This window comes from Ictalurus punctatus, chromosome 26 (assembly GCF_001660625.3).
Source record: "Ictalurus punctatus breed USDA103 chromosome 26, Coco_2.0, whole genome shotgun sequence".
NCBI lineage: Eukaryota > Metazoa > Chordata > Actinopteri > Siluriformes > Ictaluridae > Ictalurus > Ictalurus punctatus.
Window position 1 is genome coordinate 17,253,649 of NC_030441.2, and position 18,630 is coordinate 17,272,278.

The following is an 18,630-nucleotide window of genomic DNA, read 5'->3' on the forward strand; positions in this document are numbered from 1 at the left end:
GTGATTTCCGTCGGCTGTTTATGAAAGCATGCAGGTGAGTAAGTCAAATGCTTGGCGAGTGTACAATGGGGGTGAAGATGCCTTTCTAACAACGTGTGCTACATGCTATACATTCTTGGCAGCATTTCAGTCGGAGGGATAAGGTCGGGGCTTTAAAGAGGAAAAACATGTCTGACACGTAGCCGTGAAACTGATTCTGTCAGTATCTCTGGAAGATCTCCGTTTTCTGGGCGTGTCCATGCGTCCTGGTCTGGGTGTGGCTCTGTCTGGAGATGTTTATGAAATGTTTATAGGTAAAATGTATATTGATCGTTGTACTTTTTCATACACCAAATTTCAACCGTGGTAATAGGAGATAGGGGAATTCTCATAATGGATAAGGATGTAAATACGTCATTGGGAAATATGTGTGGAAAGCAAGGTTGGAAAGTCAGTGAAGATCATTTTTGGGCACAGTTTTCAATCCAATACTAATCTGCTACTGATTTCTTAATCATTTCAAATATATCTATTTTTTCTTATCATGGGTGTTTTTATTATTATTATTATTATTATTATTATTTACTTTAAATGTGTCATTCAGCTCAAAAGTCATCACCCCCATCACATACAGTCCCAACATACAGCATTTGGTGTCTAACACTCGCGTGTTTAGTTTTGCACCCGATTATTCACACTAATTTCCGGGCCAGAAAAGATGCAAACGGAAGCTTTAAATGATGAATATATTGCAGAGATTGCGTTGCATCGCAATACAGCGAGTCTTTAGCGCATTTTTGCCCCAAGAGTTTGCAAACACTTTAAATATTACAGACTGCAGCTTTTTATTCGACACGTTTAAGTACGAGGTGCGACGTCCCGCTTTCGTTTCGGCCGCCTACGGATCAGCTCAAATTCTCCCGGTTTTCCGCCTCCAAAGCTGCAGCGAAGGCAAACATTATCATCACTAGAGTTACACCAGTCTTTATTCCATCTGAATGAATGGAAATGAATAAATCTCGACTAGGTAGAAAGATAGGCTAGGTAGTTAGCAGAAACTAGCTAGGACTGGTAAGTGGGAGCGTTGTTATGGTTACAGTGTAGTGAGCACGTAGCATGAGCCTCTTTTTTGTATCACTTGTATCACAGTGGAACTATCGGTATCTGTTTATTGCTGCAAATATCCGTATCTGTATTCGGACTTAACCCCGAAGTAGGCGTGGCCACAGCATGCCCCAGGAAGCACGGGAAAACACTTGGGATTGGGTGGAAGCCCATTGGTAGAAATCTCAGCAGTGTGAGCATGGTGTATGAATTCTGGCTCGGACAGTTCCTCAACCTCAGCTACATCTCTCTAGTTCTTGACTGCTCTCAACCAGGGAAATATCAAACTTGTCTTTGCTCATCAAAACAGGAAATGGTCATCTAGCTGTCCAATCCGAGAGGACCCTGATCCGGCGTTTCTGGCGTGACACAGGTACTCCGTTCTCAATCAGTGCATCCCTGTTTCACTCCGTTTCGATCCATCTCAATCAGAAACCAGTGAATAAAGCTCTATGACTCAACTGTAAACAGTAAATAAGTTTTAATAGTTCTTATATTTCTAGTTTCCTCCCATGTGATTGAGGTTTTACCAACTTTACAGCATTCCACGTCTCATAGTAGCGCTCACGCCTCACGCAGCGGGAGTGTTTGCAGGCGTGGTGACTTTCGCCCAGGAGGTCAAACCAGTTTCTTTTCTAGAACCTGCCAAGCCTGTCCACACACACAAACACACACACAGCTGGGCGTCAGTCGGCTCAGGCACGGTGAGCTTGTGTCAGTCGTATTCGGCGTCGTCAGGCCGTCGTTTCGTCTTCTCTTTGCTCTAGTGTGTGTGTGTGTGTATATCCTGCACCAGGTGTGAGGATGCCTTCTGCTTCCACTCTGTTCAGCACCTCGGGCAACAAAATCCAAGCCGAGAGCACGCAGGCTGACGGCAAGACCTACGAGCAGTTGAGGAAGGAGTGCCTGCAGAGGAAGCAGCTGTTTGAGGATCCTGACTTCCCCGCCAAGGGCTCGTCTCTCTTCTACAGCCAGAGCGTCCCCGTCAACTTCGAATGGAAGAGACCCGGGGTACGTATAGAGCCGCACCGTAGACAACAAGAATCTGAGTGCAATACCAAGAGATGTTTTTATTTCATCAGTTCTCAAGAGCAAGAAATATTTCAGTTAATCGCCGACAAATGGATTCGTTTTGGTTTTGAGTCAAATCGTCGATTTGTTTGGTGTGACTGGTGTGTCATTGATATTAGCTAAATCAGGGTGGCTCTAGTGCAGGGTGAAAGTTTTGGGCTTGTAATTGGAAAACTGTCAGTGCTAGACAGGTGAGGTTGGACATCCTGGAGAGCCTCGAGAGAAAAGCTTTAGCCCAAGCAGGACCCGTGTCTAGCTCCTGAACCCATCCAAGACTTCTCTGATTGGACACTTACCCCATCAACAGCTCAAACTCAGCTAAGTTATCAGCAACCTTCCACGATAAATGAGAAATCCTAATTTAATCAACAGCAAACTCTAACTGTTTTACCAACTACTCAGGATTCAGCTTGGTGAGGGATGATGACCCTTATTGCTTACACCAGGGGTTCTCAAAAGTGGTGTCCAGAGACCCCTTATGGATTTGTGAAGCATAGCATGGGGAGGGGGAGTGGGGGGGTTGTACAGCGATACAAATCACAACCAATCGTTATCAAAGTTTTGAGAGTTAGTAGCATGTTTGACTTTATTCCAAACCTCAAGTAACTCAAAAAGTAACGGTACTATTAAATGCATGAAATCTGGATCTCCTGTGGCTAAAAAAAGAAGGTTTCCCCGCCCGTTTTCTCCTTCATTTGGTAACTTGTCAGTTCCCACCCACCAGTCAGCTCTCCCCTATCATACAACAGCTACCGACCAGAGAGGGCGAAGGCTAACACGTGCTTCCTCTGAGACACGTGGAGCTAGCCAACAACATCTTTTCAAACTGCTGCTCGCACATCACAGGGCGGCGTAACGCACTCGCAAGAAAGCGCTATCCACCCCCTTCCTCATACATGAGCTCACAGACTCTTACGAATGCCTCGTGTTGCTGTGATTGACAGGGGACACAGAGTATGCCCCTCCCACCCAGAGAGCAGAGCAAAGTTTGCTCCCTTGGCTCCTGGCTACAAACGGCGGTGGCATCATCGTCATTCATACGCGCGATCTCCGGATGATAGGGTGAACGCCTTTCGGTTGGAACGCACTCCATTGCAGGGCACCGCATTCACACACTCATTCACACACTCATTCACACACTCATCTACACTCGCCACAGGGCTTGGGATTGTCACTAATCCACAAGCTACAGTACTGACACGGGGACAACATGCAAAACTCCAGACAGGCGGTAACCCAAGCTCACGATTGAACTAGGGATCGATCATGTGAATCGAAACAATTCATCAAAAGCATGATCTTATCTTGCGCCACTGGCTCCAACAATCTTAAAGATAGGCGGACATGTTGTAGCTTTTAAAACATCATGATGTAGTCTTTAACTGACTGAATGGACGAGTCCTAAGTGGATGTGTATATTGAGAAAACGAACCTACTTTAGGAATACTTCAAAGTCTACCAACCCAATCTCTATGGCTGCATCCGAATGTCCCTACTACCCTACTACACAGCAGGCGACAAGCAGTACGCTAAAGAAGTGTGTCCGAATTCTCAATATTCATAAAACAGTAGGCGAGAAATACCCGGATGAACTACTGCTTCTGCCGAGATTCTGCAGTATGGAAGCGATTCACACATATTCAGTTTATTCAGTTTATACACATATTCACATATTCAGTCCCATTGCATCCCATAATGCAATGGGACTGGCGCGGAAGAGCTGTCAGAATCAAAACTGGCTCTTTTTAAGTTGTACGTCACTTGACAATGCCAACATGGCGGATGTAGTATGTCCAGATCAGATTGTATTCATACTATACGTTTATAATACGCCCCTCAGTACGTACAGTGGATTAGCGGTGAGCACGTTCGCCTCACACCTCCAGGGTCGGGGGAGCGATTCCCACCGTGGCCCTGTGTGTGCGGAGTTTGCATGTTCTCCCCGTGCTGCGGGGGTTTCCTCCGGGTACTCCGCTTTCCTCCTCCAGTCCAAAGACATGCATGGTAGGCTGATCGGCGTGTCTAAAGTGTCCGTAGTGTATGAACGGGTGTGTGAGTGTGTATGTGATTGTGCCCTGCGATGAATTGGCACCCTGTCCAGGGTGTGCCCCGCCTTGTGCCCCATGCTCCCTGGGATAGTCTCCAAGTTTCCCCATGACCCTGAAAAGGATAAGCGCTATAGAAGATGGATGGATGGATGGAGTACGTACTGTACTGTAAGAACGGCCGAGCAGCAGGTACCGAATCGAATGCAGTAGGTACTGTTACAGTAGGCGATTTCGGAGTCGTTCAGGATAAGGGCATCTGCCTAATGCCATAAATGTAAATGTTAATCTCGATCTACTGTGTCTCTAACGTATGCGTGATTATCGCTCAACCCTCTGATTCATACAGCTTTATGGATTGTAGTGAATTAGACAACGTACTCTTTCGCCCTCCTCCTCCTCCTCTAACTAAGTCAACGAGTTTTTCTGGTCCGGTCAGTCGTCCAGGAAAAAATGCAGCATGTATAGATTTGGCAGGATTCGATCATTTCCGAGATTGCAGTTAGCTCTTCATATAGAAGTAGTGTGAAGTCAGGAGCTCCTCGGCTGTCAGCAAACACCGTTCTGTTGTGCGTACTTTGAAAAGAAATCCTTCGAACGGACTCCTTAAGCCGTCTTTTTAAACATAATTACACATAAGTGTAAACCGATGATGGGTTGAGTCACGAGGACGCACGCGGCGGGTGTGATGAACACGACGAACGTGTCAGTGATGTTTCGCAAATCTCATCTCGGATCTCACGCACTAGACTGGATGTGACAAAAATGATAAAAATAAAGGCACGTTTGTTTAAAGGAATACTTACACACACCTCTTCACACGCTAACACGCCTGGAAAGAACGCTAGCGAGTTAGCGAGACTCCATGTTCAAAATGCTAGGCAATACTTTGGGTTTTTTTTTTTGTTTTTTTTTTTTGGGGGGGGTGAAGTTCTTCTTCAGCGTGCTTGGGCAAGTTTGAATTAGGAACGCTGTGCCGGTTTGTTTTCTCGTTAGATTGTATATTAATGGGTTTGTTTCATCATTCTGAAGATTGATTTGGAATTAACGCACCCACTCACACACACTCGCATACCTTACATCGGCATTACAATGAATGCGGCTAATAAATACCATGTCACGCCTGAATCTGACCCTGATCTTAACCTCGGCAAACAAAACAAAAAGAAACCTTTTAGACCTCGTAGTTTTTTATTTTATTTTTATTGAAAGCAGCGGTTTCTGCAAGTCTCTAAAAGCCGTTGTCCTTGTGGGGACCAGGCAAATGGGGACCAGACATAACTGTCAGATATTCCTATACTTTTGGAGACATTTGGTGCCTACCGAGATACAAAACACACACACCCACACACACACGTTCCCTTTGCATGCTCATGATAGTTGAACCGCATTTTTCACTCAGGCGTTCACCTGTCCGTGGAGGTGTGTGTGTGTGTGTGTGTGAGAGAGAGAAACAGTCTGTCATTTTTTTCCCCTACATCACTGCTTGCTTACAGCAGTAAAAATGTGACCACACCTTGCAGAAACAGCTTCCCTGCCCTCCTCACAATAATGCGCTTTAACAGCATTCCAGAGTGTCGCATGAACACCATTTCGACATTTCCCGCATAACCCTCCGCTCTCTCTCTAATGTAGGAAATCTGCAAAGATCCTAAGTTCATCGTTGGAGGAGCGGACAGAACAGACATATGTCAAGGACAGCTGGGTGAGCATTGCATGTACTGTATAAGTGTTTAATTGTTAATATATACGTTCGTTACTCGATACGTCGCGAAGTATCGCTTCGAAGACGTCCGACATCCACCTTCAGTTTCACACTGGAGCTCCAAGATGGCTGCCTGGTAATGTTCCAGCATTCAGATACGTGGTGTTCGTGCTTATAGATCACGTCCACAGTGGGTTCACATCTCCAGTCGTTGCATTTTTCCTTGAGTTTGTCACGTGTCATGCATAAGTATTCACCCCCGTGAACATTTCCACATTTTCTAGTGTTATAACCCGGAACTGAAATGGACTGACTTGGGAATATCACTCTGTACAAAATAGCCCATAATATTGGAATGCATTAGTCAGCATTTGATCATTTAGAAATAAAAAATGTAAAAAAAAAAAGTTGTGAGTGTGCGTAAGTACTGCAGTCACACCTAAATTAGTCACCATCAGAAGTGACATAATGAGTGAAATGGAGTCGAGCTTTCAGTGTCTCACCACGTACCGGTGAATCCATAATAGCAAGACGATGGCACAACCACGAGTCGTTGAACCTCGAGGAAGCCGTCTACCAAAAGAAGGGATTAGTCAGAGAATCAATCAAGACGCCGAGGGTAACTCTGAAGGAGTTATGGACTCTGGAGAGATCCCCAGCTCAGACGGGAGAAACCGTTCACAGGACAACTATAGCCTGGACACTCCACCGCACTGGGCTTTATTTATAGCCTAAAACCTATTTGGAATTTTCCAAAGGCGAATGAGTTTGCAAACATGTGGGAAAATGTCCTCTCAAATTTGAACTGTTATTTCCTTGGCAACCGACATTGCTCATCATCCTGAGAACACCATCCCTAAAGCGAAGCACGGTGGTGGCCGCATCGTGCTGAGCATCGTGCTGAGCATCATCCTTCGCCGCTTGTTTGATAGATTTCCATTTTACTCTGCTGTAGTAGAAGTAAAAACGCAGCGCTGGTCCTATGTCCAGCAGGGATTAGTGAAATGACACGCAGGATCAGATTTTAACTGCGTAGTGATCGGTTTTGTGCCCTTTGCTTGTCTTTGTGTTAGTTTACGGGACAGCTCAGGTGTTCTGACGGGATATTCTGTTCTCTGAGCATTTTGTCCTGCTCAGAGGTTCGCAGTGAAGCATGACACAGAACCAAAGCCAATAAGAAGCTATCGATCCTACACTTTTTGTGTTATATAAACTAGAGATTAGGTTAACATTTGGATACGTTAGTCTCTCCTAAGTGTCATCTTATACCTTGTGCCCATGCAGTTGTTTTAAAAGCAGTATAGAAACAGCCTTGATGTCTGACAGACAACTCCAGAAAGATGTTGACCTTGTAGTGTGTGTGTCTGTGTGTGTGTGTGTGTAGGAGACTGCTGGTTGTTAGCAGCCATCGCCTCACTGACACTGCACAAGGAGATCCTGACGAGGGTCGTGCCACCTGACCAGAGTTTTGATCTCGGCTACGCTGGCATCTTTCACTTCCAGGTGAAGCTCGGCAGCCCCGGGGTTTGGCATTGTGTTCCGTTTAATACCTGTATAAATGAACGACTGAATAAACTGGTGTGTTTGTGTGTCTATTATAGTTCTGGCAGCATAACCGATGGCTGGACGTGGTTATAGACGACAGGCTGCCGTGTGTGAGGAACAGCCTGGTGTTCCTCCATTCAGCCGAAAACAACGAGTTCTGGAGCGCACTGCTGGAGAAGGCCTACGCCAAGTACGACTTGTACCGAGTTGTTTTCATTCACTAGTTAGCTTTCACACGTTAGAATAACTTTTTTCACTGAGGTGGCACTCAGTAGGTTAGCTTTCTCTCATTAGGCTTGCTTTTGCTCACAAGTTAGCTTGCTTCGCTAGGTTATCTTGCTAGTTTGCGTTCATTTATTATTATATTAGCTCGTTTCCACTGGGGCAACACACTCCAAGTTAGCTTCCTCTCACTAGGCTTGCTTTGACTTGCTAGTTAGCCATCTTAGGTTATTTATCGCTTGCTAGGTTTCTTTTAAGGACGGGATTACCTTTTTTTCCCACTGGCATACCAGTCACTAATTGCATCGCATTTGCCTTTGCTTGCTAGCTGGCTTTTATGTATTAGGCTAGCGTTCTATCACTAGCCTAGCTGTTCTTCACTAAGTAGCACTCACCAGGTCTCTCACTAGGTTTGCTTTTGCTTGCTAGCAAGCTTTCTTTGCTAGGTTATATTTGCTAGGCTTGATATTTGGCTTTCAATTCCTAAATTAGCATATTTATTTATTTATTTATTTATTTTTTACTGGGGTAGCACTCATCAGTTTAACGTTCTGTCACTAGGCTAGCTTTTCTTCACTAAGTAGCACTCAGCAGGTCTCTCGCTAGTCCGCTTTCCCCTGAACGCTTTCGCTTACTAGGTTTGTTTTCGTTTGCTAGTTTGCGTCCCGCTTATTATTTAGGTTTCACTCAGTAGGTCAGCTCTGTAGCTCTATAATTAGCTTTTACTTGCCCACCTTTTCTGCTCGCTCGGTTAGCTTTGGCTTGTGAGTGTGTGAATACAGGGGATCAATAAAAGCTTGTTGAAGGACAGCCTTGTGATTGGTGAGAGAAAAGCATACACGAGAGTTTCTTTACCTAAGAATAGCCCCGCCCAGTTTAGATGCAAAGGAAAGTTCATGTATATGTTCGACAGCCACCAATTAATTCCGTTTTGTACTGCAGGTTCTGGCCACGACATTAAATATGAACCTTATTAGGAAACGATCGCACGTTTAAGTCCCTTGTATTTTGAAGAGGTGTGGTTCCGAGCTATAGTTTATTCTGCACTTTGTCTGTGTCTATGTGTCAGACTGAACGGCAGCTATGAGGCTCTGAAGGGAGGCAGCACCCTGGAGGCCATGGAGGACTTCACCGGTGGAGTCGGAGAAACATACGAGACAAAGAAAGCTCCCGCAGACCTTTTCATCATCCTGAAGAAGGCGCTGGATAGAGGTTCCATGCTGGGCTGCTCCATTGACGTAAGAATGAGGCGAAAGTTTTAACAAACGGGGTGCATGCTCATGTTCTTCATGGACAACCAAAAATTCTTTTGAAAGAGTGTAGAGCTGCACGAAAATGTAAAATTCCGGTAAATTCATAGATCATAGTGTAACTGCAGCCACACTACTAAACACTCTTGAGTATACACTCTATCATCGGATAGTTCACGGTTCTTCGGTTTCTGATAAGGAAACACTTGTTTGCAGGGTTCAGATGATGAACGAGAAAGATGCTGGATCTTCATGTAAAAAAGCTAAATGCCAGCATCAACAACAACTAAACGCATTCGTTTTAAGTGCATGTCTGTTTCTCTCTAGATCACCAGCTCAGCTGAATCAGAAGCTCAGACTTCCACAGGCCTGGTCAAAGGTCATGCCTACTCCATCACAGGCCTGGAAGAGGTAATTACACCAGCTCTCATTCGAATCGCTCTGCATGTGTAGCTAACACGCTTCATATGCATAAAAGCTTATAAACCGTCTACAGTAAAATAATTTTGTGCTAAATGGCCTCTGAATCTTGGCCTGAATCCTTTTCTCAATCCCTCTCGGTGTGGTTGCTTTTCTTCAGGTGAACTACAGAGGAGGAAAAGTGCGATTGATCCGTATCAGAAACCCCTGGGGTCAGGTGGAATGGAACGGCCCCTGGAGCGATAAGTACGACCATGCTAATCATGAATTCACCATAAATCAAAGACCAGTGCGAAAAAGATGTCTAAAGATACTAAGTCACTGTTTTTTGTAACAATATACATTTGCCTTTAAAGATATAATCTGACAATTATCGATCAGCCAAGACATATTTGGTGCCAGATGTTTGCTTCTTTAGTCTTGAAATGGAGCTACGAAGCTAATGTAGCTAGCAAATAATGGACATCAGGTCTCACCTGACTTTTTTTTTCTTTCCAATTCTCTGTAAACACTCTGCCTCCAACCACATCCATTTCTTCAGTGATATCTCCCAGTCTCGCTGATGTGGTTTACGACTTCCTGTCATCTATAAACAGGGAACGGTTTAGCTGAATAGTGGCACACTATGGAGCAACCACCTAATAGGCCCCGCATCCCAATCTAAGATTACACTGAAAACATAATAATGGTGATAATACTGTTGCAATTTAAAGTGGAATCGGAAAAAAAAAATTGATTACGGAGCTTAACAGTGTCAGTTAAAGCAACTTTTTAGCTTCATTATTGACACCAAACAGGTCTTGGCTGATCACTTTGTATTTCTTTAATACGTTGTGGGAAGACTCGGACCTAATCGCACATCTAGGATACAGTACACAACATGGAAATGAATTGTAAATCACTATTAAATTTCCAATGCGCTCCTGTTTCCTTGCAGTTCCAGAGAGTGGAATAATGCTGATAAAGCAGATAAGATCAGACTGCTGGAAAACGCCACAGATGATGGAGAGTTCTGGTATGAGCTTTGTTCTGATTCTTCGTCACAGATGATTTGAATGTGATACAGTGTGATAGATGCTTTGTTCTGATCGAAGTGCATAACTGAAATATTCCACATGGAACTAAACCAAGTACAAGCTGAATGCTTTTATTAATTCCAACCTTGGCCCTGAATAACTTATTTAACTAACCCTCTATTTATATATATATATATTGATAAAAGCGCTCCAGGGTTCTAGGGGAAGTGGTGGCTCAGTGGTTGAAGCTTTGGGTAGCTGATTTGAAGATTGTGAGTTTAAATCACTGCCAAGTTGTCACAGCTGGGTCCTTGAGAAAGCCCCTTAATTTGCAACTTCTTCTCAGTTGTCTCAATTGTAAGGCACTTTGGATAAAAGCATCAAGCAAATCTAAATGTAGCACAGAGCCCTTTCTGATAAGGGTTCCCCCAAAGGGACAACTGAATCCTTAAGGGTTCTAGAGTGTCGATAGCCATCATCGTTAAGGAAGTGGGTTCATCAACACGGTTTGAGTCCATTATTGTGTACCGCAGAATTGAATACACCAGTTGTTGTGTAACAGGATGGAGTTTGAGGACTTCAAGGTGAACTACGACAAAGTGGAGCTGTGTAACCTGACTCCGGACTCCCTGACAGATGACACCAAGAAGAAGTGGGTCATGAACATACTGGAGGGCAGCTGGATTCGGGGCTCTACCGCCGGAGGCTGCAGGAACTACATTGGTAAGCGCAGAGTTTAAAGTAAGTTCTCACTTCTTATTCTTTCAGAAAGCAGTAGGAGGTCATGGCACATCAGTCAAACCTAAAAACAGCACATTATGGAAAGCTGCTGCATAGGAAGGCAGTGCTCAATGCGAATAGTAACACAACAGACGGTGGGAAGGACCTCAAAGGCAACTTTCAAGACCAAGTTTCCAAATCCAGGGCTTAGGAACTCTCAGATGTTCCACGAGGTTGTCCCTATAAACACCTCAGACCTCAGTTTCCAAACCGTTAGGACAAATTATTCCAATCTAGATGAAGGGTTCTTTGGTGTGTAAAGCCCTACAACTGAGATTTTCCCTTTCAGTAAAGGAAGAGTCCATTTAAACGCTAAAACCATTAACTGTCCAAAGAATCCTCGAAAAAACCAAAGTCCAGGCGTGTGAGCAAAACAGACACACTGTGGGTCAGTGGATCGGGTTGTAAAGAAAGGTGTGATGATATACCACGATTACAAAATCCAAAAAGTTTAGTAAAAGCCATGTTGGTGAACTTCAACCAGACCTCCATCCACCTAAGGACGCCAACCCTCTCTCTTCAATCCCACACTCTCCATCCTAACCTCCCCTTAGCCCCCCTCTAGAGAAAGACATGGTAATGTGGTATCCTGAGCCAGAAAGTGTTGGTGAGGCTGCAGCCCCTTTTGTTTAACACCTGATTAACTTCACATGTCTGTTTTCTCCTTAGACACCTTCTGGACCAACCCTCAGTTCAAGCTGAAGCTGGAGGAACCGGGCAAAGATAATCAGTGCAACGTCATCGTGGCCCTCATGCAGAAGAACCGACGCAAACTGCGCAAGGAAGGGCTGGACCTGGAGACCATCGGTTTCGCTATCTATCAGGTCAGAGCGTGTGAGAGTCACCCTGCTGCGCTCTGGATAAACAAGTGAGGAGTTTGGAAGTCTGAGTCTTTATCTCTGTTTTTCCTCCAGTGCGCTGATCACGAGGACCACGCAGACAAGGATTTCTTCCGCTTTAACGGTTCGAAAGCACGCAGCCGCACCTACGTCAACACACGTGAGGTGTCCGAGCGTTTCACCCTCCCACCGGGCAACTACCTGCTGGTGCCCACCACCTTCCAGCCCCACCAGGAGGCTGACTTCCTAGTGCGGATCTTCTCCGAGACCAAAGCCGGAGCGCTGTATGTATCCGATCACTCCGTGTAACTGATTCTACCTGCATTTCCTTTTCTCCAGTATTGAATAACAGGCCATACTTTCAATCAGTATGCAAATAAAATATATGCTATGTGTTTGTTAAAGGTTTAAACCTATCATAAATTAGGCCTCATGGGCATTTGATTCAATATATTGCATTCAATAGTAACACATTCGACAACAACCTGAGTTTTGTGGATGATTACAGTTATACACTAGATATACAATCTTATCTCTGTGTTACACAAGGCATATGGACTAACCGTCAAGTTTGAACTTAAAATACTGATCAAATGCTCTGTGTGTGAACAGGGAGATGGGCACAACTGTCGATGCTAACCTGCCTGACGTAAGTGACTTTTTTTAACCTCGACGTTTTCTTTCCTTTCGTTATTTACACTATAGACCTGATCTCCCTACAGAGGAGGACTAGAGGACTAAGTCTGATAGATTAAAGGTTAGACTAAAGAAAGTACAAATCGAGACTAGTTTTATGCTCTGTTTATACATTTTCTACATTTCACTGTACTCCTAATCCGATCATATTTCAAGTCGTACATATTGACCGATCAGTTCACTTACCGTCGGCCACATTATAGGTTATGAATGTAAACAAAAATGGCATTTTTCGTTCTTAGCCGCCAATGCCGACTCTGCCTGAGAAGGAGACTGATGAGGAAAAGGGCCTGAGGAAGCTGTTTGAACAGATCGCTGGCTCGGTAAGACAGCAAACTTGTTCCAAAGATTTGCCATTTTTTGAATTATTATTTAATAGGTAAATATTATGTTAAGCAACTCCTTAATGTGAAATCTTCTCCGACACTCTGGGACTCGTTTATGAATCTTTTAGTAAACTTGTGTGTAAATGGTTCTTCGTAGGCCGAACCCTATTTAAATATTCCTGCCAGGTTTAAAAACTTTTCCTTTTCAAATTTGCGTGTGTATGTCGATTAATGCCAATCACCCAAGTGCAAAGTGCGTTAACGGATTTAGTGACGCCCACAAAACTCGATGAAAGGAGGTGAAAACGCGATGTGAGATAAACCTTCCACTGATGCAGCTCATCCACTGCAGCCCACCTGCCATCATAGACACACTAATTCTTTCTCTCTTGATTGGACGCCATTCCTTTTGTCTTAATTGAATGGCCAGTCTCATTTGTGTTCCTTTATGGATTTGTTTTGAATCGTTTTATTTCAAGGCATGAATATGAAAAGAAAAATAAATCGCACGTTTTTTACATGTTGTAAATGCCATATGACGCCATATGACTGTGTGGTTGTAGGACCAGGCCATCAGCGCCCATGAGCTGCAGGACGTCCTAAACGGAGTACTCAGCAGGAGTGAGTCTGTTTTTATTAAACTACTGCGCAACTCAACCTGACATTCATTCTGCTTTAGTGCTGAACTGGTAAACGCCCTTGATTGCAAAGCTTCATGTGTCTTTATTTATAACAGGGAAAGAGATTAAATTTGATGGTGTGAGTCTGAATACCTGCCATAGTATCATCAACCTGATGGATGTATCCTCTAACGCCGGTTCATGGTACATGGGACGTGAACTGCAGATACAAAAAACGTTGATGCTGTTAGTTATTTGTGAGAATACTCATGTTAACACCGTGTAGTTAAATAAATTGACGTTGGTTATTTCATTGCCTTCACCTCGGCTTCTCTCCAGCACAATGAAAAGGAGCCAGGTGATAAATAGCTGATGTATAAGGTGTTAAGATTTTGCCAGGTTTTCCTTAACCAGAAGGAAAGGTGGACTGCTCGGGAATGATCGAGTTTCAGGAGTTTAAGGTCTTCTGGGAAAAGCTGAAGAAATGGATGGTAAGAACCCAAAACGTTTATTGTTACAAGCGATGTCTTTACAGAGTACAGTATGCTATAAGCAATTAGCGATATATTGCTACTAATTGCAGCTCTTTTAACAGGACTACGTCATGCGTTGTATTTGAAGTCAGTAACAGTTAATTAATTAGGGTGGGCGGGGCTCCTCAAGGGCAACTAGATATTCAGAAACTGCCCTGTTAAGCATTCTCGGCCATTTTACTGTTTGCATACATCTTCGTTTAATAGAACAGACAACTGTAAGTAGTCTATTGTCAGAATAAAACTGAAAATCATCTCATGGAAAAGGTCAAATTGTGTCTTCATGCTTTGTCAAATATCTGCCACCTGCTTTGCAGATGCTGTTCCTGTCGTTCGATACAGACCGGAGTGGACGGATGTCCACCTACGAGCTCCGGTCTGCTCTCAAGGCAGCAGGTGAGCACACAGTCTGTTGAGAGTTAACACTAATACAACTACAATTACAACACTAATAATAATACGATAAAATAAAAATGTATCTTGCATGGGAGCTTAGTGGTTAGCACGCTCGCCTCACACCTCCAGGGTCGGGGTTCGAATCCCACTGCTGCTCTGTGTGTGCAGAGTTTGCATGTTCTCCCCGTGCTGTGGGGGTTTCCTACAGGTACTCCGGTTTCCTCCCCAGTCCAAAGACATGCGTTGTAGGCTGAAAGTGTCTATAGTGTATGAATGGGTGTGTGAATGTGTATGTGATTGATACCCCGCCTTGTGCCCGATGCTCCCCTATCCCTTGGATAGGCTCCAGTTCCTCCGCGACCCTGAAGGATAAGCGGTATAGAAGATGGATGGATGGATCTTGCATGGAGACTTAAATAGTCATTAAGTACACCAGTATGATGTCTTTAATATTTTGGATGTTTGGATTCAGTATCAAGTATCAGGCGATACTCACTGCTCTGATTTCAGTATCGTAGCAATTTGAATATTCACAAATGCTAGTAACGCATCCCTAATAATTTTCACCCCATCCCAATATTATCATCGGCTAATTTTTAAATAAATCAACAGATCATAGCCAAATTGAAATCTGCATTTGCAGCATGTCTGGGAGGCACACGGCTTTGTAAGGTTTTCTATAGTCTAGTCTCAGTGTCAGATGCTCTGGGTATTGTTTGTACACTTTTCTGGCCACAAGCTTCAGGATCTCATTAGCTCTACAGACTTCTGTCAGTCATTGCTTCATATAAAGCTCATACGCTCTTTCACACTGTTAATAACTCATGAAAATTGTTTTTCATAGGGATGCAACTGAATAATCAACTACTTCAGCTGCTAGCATTGAGGTTTGGGGATGAGCGATATGAAATCGACTTCGACGATTACCTCACCTGCATCGTCCGACTTGAGAACATGTTCCGTGAGTAACCTGAAACTCAAATTAATGATGAATTCATTACCTGTAAACTCAGTTGAAACTTTATCTACTGCATTCACATGGTAGAGTGTAATTAAGATCACATATTGCCTCAAATGTATTTAAAATACCCTGCTGAAAAACAAACAAACAAACAATAGAAACCCTCATATAATTTGTAATGGTTTTAATGCTTATAATGGGAATTGTATAGGATTTAATGGAAACTGTAATGGTCCCTGTGGGTCTCTACTGGTAATTTGTTGTTTTCTATTAGTGGCATGTTATGTCTAGTAGATACCCTTTAGGGACCAATAATGGTAATGGTAATGGTTTTAATGGTTAGCTGATGGTTTGTAATGGTATTTCTAGTGGAAACCATTAGAATTTCTGTGATCGTTTCTATTGGGTTTTTTGTTTTGTTTTTGTTTTTTTTCCCAGCAGGTTAGAGAAACCCCATAGTGAGCTTAGTGCTATCTGGTACTAATTCTTTTAAATAGCAGGATTTAATGGGCAAAGTCAGTTTCGTGGAAATGTAAGTAAATGTGGGCGAGCTAAAGTTTGAACCCTGAAGAAGGGAGGAAGTATGAAATGGTTACAAAATCTTGTATAAACATTTTTCTAACTATAAAGGTTATATGCATTTCACACTAAACATAATGTACATTCATCCCTAGATTACATTGGAACGACTCCCTTTTTTTGGGGAGTCAGAAACTGAAAATAAAATCTTAAATTTTGTTATGCTGGTGTTTATCAATTTAGCGGCTGATGCTAAGTGCAATTACAGGGTGTTTTTAGTCACATGGAGTCTTTTCTTATCGATTTTCCAACACATCTCTGGAAAATGTTGATATTTATGACAGTTTTGTCTTGTTTCCACTGTCTATATAGTATTAAAACGGTCTTTATTAGAAATTTAACATATGTGCGATAGTCAATAGTGCCTGTATTGCCCTGTTGTCTGGCAACAGCTGCTCTCACGACGGTAAACTGGCGTTTCGGTTAATGCTAGTTAACAATAACTAGCTATGAAACAGGTGAAGGAAATTGATTTCACAGATTATGTTTAAAATTTTATTACGTTGGCAAACGTAAAAATCACTATATTAGACCACGTTTTGTTGCACTTTTACTTAGAAAATGCAACTTGATTCCGCCGAAGCAGGAGTGGTGTGTCGTTTGTTAACGATTCGATTCTTGGAAATCCGATTCTTTCAGTTGAACCTCGAGAGCCGACTCGCATGTATGAGCCGTTTTCATCATTTTTTGGTTTGTTTTTTTAAAAAAAATTGATTCGCTGTGGTAACCCCCGAATAAGGGAAAAGCCGAAATGAAAAGAGAGAGAGAGAGAGAGAGAGAGAGAGAGAGAGTTTTTTTTTTTTTTTTTTTTTTAAATGGCAATGAGCCATTTAAAAGCTCAAAGACTCGGCTCTTTTGGGTGAGCTGAGCCAAATGATATGATTCACTGAAAAGAATCGAAATTTCCATCATTACATAAACTTCTCGGACACTACTGACATTTAGCACGGTTTAAGATTATATCTCCACTAATACTCATTTGATTAATTGGTTATAATCTTGAAACAGATGAGTAAAGCTGGGAAATTACTAAATGAGTCTTTTAAACAGTTTGCTTTCTATATTTTATAGGCGTTTTCCAAGCCCTGGACACACAAAACAGAGGAGAAGTGAACATGAACTTTCAACAAGTAAGCTAAAACATGTCATAGTATTTAAAATAGATTCAAATGCATTTAAAATGCACCTATTTTCTATGTTTAACAATGTTCTTGTTTGGATCTTTCTGCAGTTTTTGTTGCTGGCCATGAATGTCTGAAGGGGAGAAGAATGAATGAAATGAAACCTGAGGAAGTGAGAAGGACAGCCTTGCCCATGTGTTGCTTAAAGAATTGTTCTGTAATATATGTTTCCCAAAACATAGATTTCTCCAAACTGAAATTAAATTTCACCGGGGAAATCAATTACACTGGAAATAATTTGAAGACTTTATTGACCGGAAGTTGGATTAACACTCAGAAATCTGATTCTGTACATGTTATGGTCTTTAAATATTTGCTTTGTTTGTTTTATGTTTTGTTTGTTTGTTTGTTTGTTTGTTTGTTTTTCTCCAGATTTTGAGTTGGCTTGTGCAGAAAATAAATACGTTCACGCACATTGTGTAAAACCTGTGTAAATGCTTTTTCAACAATGAACATAATAAAGCTGGCACCTTAAGAGGGATTTGATTTCAAACAAACAGACCGATCTGAATGACCTCTGCTCATCCGTATCATAAATTTTATTCATCAAGGGAAAGTTACACTAATATACAGCTATGGCAAAAAATATGTAGGCTACATCGTTCCAGTACAAATACTGCAGTTTGTCAAATTTATGAGCTCAAATTCTGTTAGAGCTGATTATAAAATAATTACAAAAAGATTTTTAAGAAATTGTTCATTAATCTTAAATTTATGCAAATTATCTTTTACACAGAATAAAGATATAAAGAATCTGACATAAACATGTACATTTAAGCTTGTGCATTTATCTATTTATTCACATTGTTAATTTTGTTTTAAATTAATAGTTACACACTATTAATGAATTCACTCTGGTATAAACGAACAAATAAATAAATAAATACAGACAAAACTATATAAAAATATACACAAAATACATGAGAAATTAATACAGAAATAAAACCAAAATGAATAACACACGAAATTACCAGTGATTTTAGTACAGGCTTTATTAATCGATTTAATTAATTAAATTATTGTATTGTGCACATATATATATATATATATATATATATATATATATATATATATATATATATATATATATATATATATATGACATTTATTTCGCATACCTTTAACATTTTATTTTAATGTTATAATAATAATAATAATAATAATTATTATTATTATTATTATTGTTGTTGTTGTTGTTAATGTACTTTCTACCAACGCTTTTGGACTTTTTAACCTTCACCGCTAGAGGTCGCCTGGCAACAGCTGGACGTCGTGCCGCAGAATCGACTAAACCAAAATTCACGTAGGTGATACCTGTTGAATTATGTTCGTTTTAGAGCAATATGTGGAAATAACTACACC

The 18,630-nt window shown here is 42.0% G+C and overlaps 1 protein-coding gene across 1 annotated transcript; it reads left to right on the plus strand.

Moving 5' to 3' along the window:
- The first annotated feature begins 1,738 nt into the window (after window positions 1–1,738).
- Window positions 1,739–17,769, plus strand: capn9 (calpain 9). Its single transcript, XM_017457232.3, has 20 exons — window positions 1,739–2,094; window positions 5,835–5,904; window positions 7,289–7,407; window positions 7,506–7,639; window positions 8,741–8,909; window positions 9,249–9,332; window positions 9,502–9,587; window positions 10,279–10,356; window positions 10,920–11,080; window positions 11,807–11,961; window positions 12,052–12,260; window positions 12,589–12,625; window positions 12,915–12,995; window positions 13,562–13,619; window positions 13,735–13,799; window positions 14,041–14,109; window positions 14,469–14,547; window positions 15,392–15,508; window positions 17,159–17,217; window positions 17,319–17,769. The coding sequence occupies exons 1-20, from the start codon at window positions 1,888–1,890 to the stop codon at window positions 17,343–17,345; spliced, it is 2,064 nt and encodes a 687-aa protein (XP_017312721.1). The 5' UTR covers window positions 1,739–1,887; the 3' UTR covers window positions 17,346–17,769.
- The last annotated feature ends 861 nt before the right edge of the window (window positions 17,770–18,630 follow it).